At 41.4% G+C, this 7,500-nt stretch overlaps 1 protein-coding gene across 5 annotated transcripts in view; it reads left to right on the top strand.

Moving 5' to 3' along the window:
• Nucleotides 1-7,500, top strand: part of LOC143027037 (solute carrier family 35 member F3) — a 583,434-nt gene that overhangs the window by 485,743 nt on the left and 90,191 nt on the right. For all 5 annotated transcript variants that reach the window (XR_012966555.1, XM_076187892.1, XM_076187893.1 and 2 more), the window contains one exon: nt 6,908-7,086. Coding sequence is in view for 4 of the 5 variants with exons in the window: in XM_076187892.1 (XP_076044007.1) it covers nt 6,908-7,086 (179 nt within the window). In the remaining variant the exon portion in view is untranslated. The remainder of the gene's footprint in view (nt 1-6,907; nt 7,087-7,500) is intronic.

Here is a 7,500-nt window from a genome sequence, read left to right as displayed (position 1 = left end):
AGGTTATTTAGTGCCCATTTTAGTCGTCCAGAAACAGAGGGACATCCCCGCCACTTTTACTGATTTCTAGTTAAATATGGATCGTGCTATACAGGTATATATCCTTGCTCAACTCAAAACCAGTAAAAAGGATCGGAATGCCTCTCTGTTTCTAGATACTTCATATCATTCAGTCACGATTGTATTCTGGATGGAAGATAACACTTGCAATAACTATTACTCCAAGTTTCACTGAGTTTAAATCCACAACCTAACAGTGATTAGGAATCCAGACCCTCCAGGATAGGAGAACGAGGGGAGAGGGGGTGACTTTAATACAGTTATATAAGTCCCTCCACGGCACTGATAACGTCATCTTCAACAAGTTCTTTACCCTTAATACAAACAACTTCAGGGGTCACTTAAGTTGTCCAAACTCGCACACACTGGGGAACGAATCTGAAATGCAACTGGTTTGCTACGAGAGTGGTAAATTTTTGGAATGCATTCCCAGAGACTGTAGTGACCGCGGCCTCAATAGATTCTTTTAAAACACGGTACAACAGACACGTGAAATTGATTCAATAACTGGCTAAGAAGTCCTAGAGGTGGGGATCACGACATGAAGTTTACTTCTTATTTCCCCACTGTTTCTCGATTAGGTAAGTTCAGTGGTTGGCAACAGTTCTTGATGTCTTCCATACTTTTCCCCTTGAAGAAACATTGAGCTGATGCTTATGTTATTAGTATGGGACGGCTTCAGCATCACCGGATGAAAGTAGTAGAAGGAAAGAAATCACCGACTGTCAGCTCTCCTTATATGATAACATGGAGGAAATGGAATTGAAGTTTCATAGAGAGATCTTGAGTCCCGTACAGAGACCTCCAGATGGAGATGAGGTAGTTGAGTTGCGTTGAAAGTGGACAAAAGGGAGACCATCCTCTCTGCTGTATATCATGCACGACCGCCAGAAGCAGGTATCCGTTACTGGTCCTTAGGTCTACCTGGGAAAAGGAAATATCAAACATGAATGGTTTTACGAAACGGACTCTTATGTCATGCAAGGGGCTTTCGTAGACAGAACAGAATTCCCTGAAATAGCAAAGGGAAGTAGAATGGGTTTGATCATATCTCTGCACAGGTTTTTCTGGACTGAATAAAAATCACGTGGTGGTGGCGAAAACATATGATTGAAGTCACAAAACACAGACTAAAATAAAGACATTCGTTTATCCTTTTGTAGTCACGAAGAGGGTCTGGCGCAGGTCTGGAAGGCAAGATAGACTACCTGGAAGGGGAAGGATGGCCTGTGTTCTGCAAAGATAAAGAGATTAAGTCTACATCTAGGAACAGAAGGTTTGATTCCCTCTTGAAGGCCAGGATCCTTGAAAGCCACTCCAGATCCAAGAAAAAGGAAGAAAAAAAGGGGGAAAAAAAGAAGGAAAAATCTTGGATACATTCTGTAATGCTGGTGGACAATTATTTACACGTCTTTTGTCAGAGGAGTTAGATACAATGGGTCACAATGGGTTTAAGTTGCGAATCATGCCAAAAGAGGCTTTCTGGTCCATAGCAAGGTTGGGTAAGACAAATGAGTAAATTAATAGATAAATAAGTTAACAAATCAATCAATGTATTAATTAACAAACCCCAGAATAACTTGACCTTTCCTGCCTACTACCCAACGGCTGTGACTAGGTGATGAGCGTACTTGGGCCAAATCGACCGAAAGTCCATTATGGTCTCAAGTCGGGCAATGGAGGAGAATCAATTCGCCTACTATCAACCAGATGAAAAAAGTCACCCTAATAAAGGGTTTGAAAATGCTGGGGAGTGTATCACCAAACTCATACATCACCTATAGATTCCACGATTCACGAGTTGCTCATCCATAGCCCCGTACCAAAGGATTACAAAGGATTACAAAGGCGGAGCATGCCGACAGAAGACCTTTTGGTCCATATCTAGGTCGGATGCGAAAAAAATCATAATAATAAATTAATAAATACTCTCCTATTGGCCTCTTGGTAATGGAGATGCTCCTAACCTCGTGTCACCTCTCGTAGTCCTTCGAGAAGCGCCGATATTACTCTCAGCTGATTCACTGGCTCATTACTTTGGGGCGTGGCCCTCTCGGGGCAAATCAGCGAAGAGGGATTTTGTTCTTTAAGAGGGTCTTCCAGCTACTGCAGGATTCGGTTCTTTAAAAGGGTCTTCCAGCTACTGCAGGCTTCGGTTCTTTAAGATGGTCTTCCAGCTACTGCAGGATTCGGTTCTGATGGTCTTCCAGCTATTGCAGGATTTGGTTATTTAAAAAGGTCTTCCAGCTACTGCAGGATTCGGTTCTTTAAAAAGGTCTTCCAGTTACTGCAGGATTCGGTTCTTTAAAAGGGTCTTCCAGCTACTGCAGGATTCGGTTCTTTAAAAAGGTCTTCCAGCTACTGCAGGATACGGTTCTTTAAAAAGGTCTTCCAGCTACTGCAGGATTCGGTTCTTTAAGAGGGTCTTCCAGCTACTGCAGGATTCGGTTCTTTAAAAGGGTCTTCCAGCTACTGCAGGGTTCGGTTCTTTAAGATGGTCTTCCAGCTACTGCAGGATTCGGTTCTTTAAGAGGGTGTTCCAGCTACTGCAGGATTCGGTTCTTTAAAAGGGTCTTCCAGCTACTGCAGGATTCGGCTCCTTAAAAAGTTCTTCCAGCTACTGCAGGATTCGGTTCTTTAAAAGGGTCTTCCAGCTACTGCAGGATTCGGTTCTTTAAAAGCTTCTTCCAGCTACTGCAGGATTCAGTTCTTTAAAAAGGTCTTCCAGCTACTGCAGGATTCGGTTCTTTAAAAAGGTCTTCCAGCTACTGCAGGATTCGGATCTTTAAAAAGGTCTTCCAGCTACTGCAGGATTCGGTTCTTTAAGATGATCTTCCAGCTACTGCAGGGCTCGGTTCTTTAAAAGGGTCCTCCAGCTACTGCAGAATTCGGTTCTTTAAAAAGGTCTTCCAGCTACTGCAGGATTCGGTTCTTTAAGATGGTCTTCCAGCTACTGCAGGATTCGGTTCTTTAAGAGGGTCTTCCAGCTACTACAGGTCTCTCATGGCTTTTGGTTTCTTCCCTGGCCTCGAGACCTTTCGTGGTTAGTCTTTTTAAGAAAATCTTCCAGCCATTACAGTCTTTCTAATGGGTCTTGGTCCCTTAGACTTTGAGACATCATTCTGGTCTTCTTTAACTCATCGTCGATCTTTTGATACCAGAAAAATTTATTCTCGTAAATTGCAGTCATTATTAATTCTATTTTATCCAGAGATAGGTAATTTTATTCTTGTATCAAAAATATTATTTCGTCCTGAATCTGCTTCCAATTAAAAAAATAATAATTTTGATGTTTGCCAGAAAAAGGGCTGAAAATGATGTCACAAAGCTGGAGGGACTGCCATTGCAAATTATATCAATAAAGGTTGAAGACCATTAGCCGCAATGCAACATGAAACCTGAAAAAATCTGTTGTATATTTTTATGTATTTTTTTTATTATCTCGTACATGAATAAGCTATTTTTCCCGGGAAATGTGAGCCTGCCGGTGATTGTTATTCCAGGAATGGATGGCATGTTGCCCTGTTTGCATTACAAGTACAGACAATTCTCTCTTTTGGAAACTCCAAACCAAGAATCTAGGATACAAGTAGTACCTATTATTTTGGTATATTTAAAAAAATCTGTTTTATAACGAATATTGGAAAATTCCGAATCGTAGAGATTCCAATTGTAGAAAGGTGCCTTAGTTTTGCTCTTTACGCAAACACCTTTAATTTAGGAACCGATACTTAGCTGAATGAAATTACCTGGCTATAGATAGAAATAAAAAATGTAAACACGGCAAGCAAATCATCTCACGTTAACCAGAATAAAATATTGAAAGAGAACCTTTAACTTAAACGAATTAACTAACAAAGGCTGTCATGCTTTTAATCCGAATGTTCTAAAGGATTTCTGTCAGCTGAGTAATATTGTTTAAGATTAACAATAATAAAACCTCAAAAGAGGGCCACTGATCTTTAAGGAGTTACGGTTAGACAACTTTATGTATGGGGATGACAGATGGTTATAGACATGGAACTGCCTAGTGTAGGCCTCATGGTCTCTTGCAGTTTCCTTCATTCTTATGTTCTTATGTCATTGCACAATAATTCGATTTCCACAGTATTATTGATAGTATAGCAATAGTACTGAAGAATACTGAAGAGGTTGTGCATGTTAAGATGAGCATTACACAATAATATTAAGTCAACATATTCTGTTGTACATAAAATCAAAGAGGAGGACTTCAGTGCCATCAATTTAGTAGCCTTTGTTACGGAACTTAAGTATATCCTACAAACTATAACATTGTTCCAGTTTGTGCTCTTATGTAGTTAGTATGCAAATTTGAAGAAAAAAAACAATGTTTGTACTTCTCAATCAAAAATTGGATAAGGGAGAGATATTCCTCGAGCCGAATAAAAACGCCTGGTTTTCAGAATAGACATTTACGTCCGGTTGTGACTGTCAAAGAGATTGTGTTCAATCATCCTTATCTTGTTGAAACCTTACTATAATGACGCTAAAAGAAAACATAAAACGGGAACTAAAATTTCCAAGAACTGATACGATACTGTACAGTTCCTGGAACTGTTGAATTTTGAAAATGCTGAAAACAAGGGAAAAAAAATCAGAGCTAAATTTTTTTTTGCAAAACTCTTCAGCGCCTTCCAGAACCATGCCATAGTGTATATATTTTATTGAGTCTGGCACCATTCGGTTTTATTAAAGAACAGAGATATGGACCACAACCTCCTCACTTGATTACTGGTAGGTTGTATAGAAAGCATGTGCAACGTTTACCATAACTAAGTCTATACAGTGCAGTCCCTCCTTCCCTCTTCCCCTTCCCTCTTTCCTCCTCTCTCTCCTTTACCTTTTTTTTTGCTTTCCTTCCTTTCCTCCTTCCTTCATTCTCTTCACACCTGAATTCTCTTCCTCCTTGATTCCCTTTCTTTTTCCTTCATTCCATCCCTCCTTTCTTTCCATCTCCCTTACTTTTTTCCTTCCTTTTTTCCTTCCTTCCTTGACTTCCTTCCTTGACTTTCTTCCTTGACTTCCTTCCTTCATTCCTTCCTTTCTTCTTTCCAGCTCCCTTACTTTTTTCCTTCCTTGACTTCCTTCCTTCCTTCCTTCCTTTCTTCCTTCCTTCCTTCCTTGACTTCCTTCCTTGACTTTCTTCCTTGACTTCCTTCCTTCCTTCCTTCCTTCCTTCCTTCCTTCCTTCCTTCCTTCCTTCCTTCACTTCCTTCCATCCATCCTTCCTTCCTTCCTTCCTTCCTTCCTTCCTTCCTTGATTTCCTTCCTTCCTTCCTTCCATCCTTCCTTCCTTCCTTTCTTCCTTCCTTCCTTGACTTCCTAAATTCCTTTCCTCCCTCTTTCTCTTTAATACCTCGTTCAATCTCTCTTTCCATCACTTTTATTAATTTTTCCCTCTATCTCCCCTCCCCTCGTCCCAAGCGCCTTATACCCGTCAGCGCGTTGGCGTAATTTATCAATTTTGTTTTGGTTGATGGACAGGCGATTTTATACAACTTGAGGGATGTGGCCTCCGGACAAAAGGAGGTTTCGATCGATCGAGACCCCATTCGGACCCTATTTAGTTGCATGAAATCGTCTGGGGATGAGCCAGAATAAAACCAAGGAAGTGTGACACCAGGTCAACTTTGGTGTCTCCTTCCATTTCCATCAAAACGCTTTTTTTTTTTTTTTTTTTTTTTTTTTTAAGTTGTTCACTATAACCTCTGTCGTTTCTAACACCGGTAATGACTTTCTCCCTCTTCATCACCACCACCACCACCACCGTCACCACCACTACCACCACCAACACCACCAGGACCAGCATCACCATCACCACCATCACCAGGACCAGTACCATCACCATCACCATCACCACCACCACCACCACTTTCGCCACTACCACCACTACCACCACCTCCTCCTCCTCCTCCTCCTCCCCTCCTCCTCCTCCTCCTCCTCCTCCTCCTCCTCCTCCGCCTCCTCATCCTCTTCCTTCTCCTTCTTCAGAGAAATACCGCTAAGGAGCACTTCAATGCTGTCGTACCTCGAGGCTGGAAACTCCCGCTCTACTAGCGCGCAAGAACAGATGCAGTCTAGAATTTTTGCGTCCCTGTATCTTTTCTTGATTCTATTTCCAGACAAATTTAAAAGATTACAAGTTATAAATTTTTTTAATTTTAAGGGCATGTTCTATACTATCTATTCCATTACGGATGAATGTAAGTCTACGGTATCAAATTGCCCGTTTTCGAAATATACATTTCACCCTTGTGAAATGCCCGCAGAGGTCCGACTCAAAATAAATAAGTAAATAGATAAATGAATAAAAAATAAAATAAAGAAACAAAATGAAGCTAAATGGTGGTGTAGGGGACAGATTATTGAAATTTTTATTTAAGATAACCCAAGCCATGCACAAGCGGGTTTCCCTCACACCAAAACCTTAAAGCTGAGGAACAAATATTGACGCTGAAAGGAGTCTCCATCTACCAAAACCCACCTATAATACGGATTAAAACGTGGGATCCAAACCGTATGTTTCTTGTTTATCACTTTCTTATAGGTGACGCTCTAGTGCGATTAGCTATTAATCTCCCGCACTACATATAAAAGAAAATTTCTAAACTCTGCCATAATACTGAAGGAGACACCTAAACTCTCTTTCTCCCCACATTTCTGATTGAAATTTAGTTTCGTCTACTCACGTTCCTTTCCTTTGTTCCAGGCAAGTTTGTGACAAGGAGCTCTAATAATACTGAAGGAGGCACCTAAACTCTCTTTCTCCCCACATTTGTGATTGAAATTTAGTTTCGTCTACTCACGTCCCTTTCCTTTGTTCCAGGCAAGTTTGTGACAAGGTGCTGTCTTTTCTGCCTGCTCTGGGTGGCCACGAACTACATGTACATCCACTCCTTGAGAATCCTCGACTGTACAGACGTCATGGCCCTCTACTCTGCACACGTTTCCTTCGTCTACCTACTCTCTTGGGTTATTCTTCATGACCAGTTCGTCGGAGTCAGGGTAAGTGGAAAACGTCGTCCAAGAATGAATGTAGTTTGGGAGATGTTACACTGAGATGAAAGAAACACGTATAGACACGTGTATGATCTCATCCGGGAAGGTATTGCTGTTGAAAACGGGCCCAGCACATGATTCATGATCATCATGAACCACAATGAAACCGATGTCATGCACACACGAATACATTGGCACATACACACGCATAAACTCTCTCTTATGATAGTCACATGCAGGATTCGAACCCACTGCTTTCGGCCACCCGTAAGATCACCTTCACAGAGTCTTAACCCACTACACCAACAGAGACTGTAAAGGCTTTTACAGTCTCTGTTGGTGTAGGGGGTTAAGGCTCTGTGAAGGTGATCTTACGTGTGGCCGAAAGCAGTGGGTTCGAATCCTGCATGTGACTGTCAT

Source organism: Oratosquilla oratoria, chromosome 7 (genome assembly GCF_046742065.1).
Source record: "Oratosquilla oratoria isolate Oo_2021 chromosome 7, ASM4674206v1, whole genome shotgun sequence".
Taxonomy (NCBI): domain Eukaryota; kingdom Metazoa; phylum Arthropoda; class Malacostraca; order Stomatopoda; family Squillidae; genus Oratosquilla; species Oratosquilla oratoria.
The sequence above is the reverse complement of the archived record's forward strand: the minus strand, read 5'-3'. Positions and strand labels throughout refer to the sequence as shown.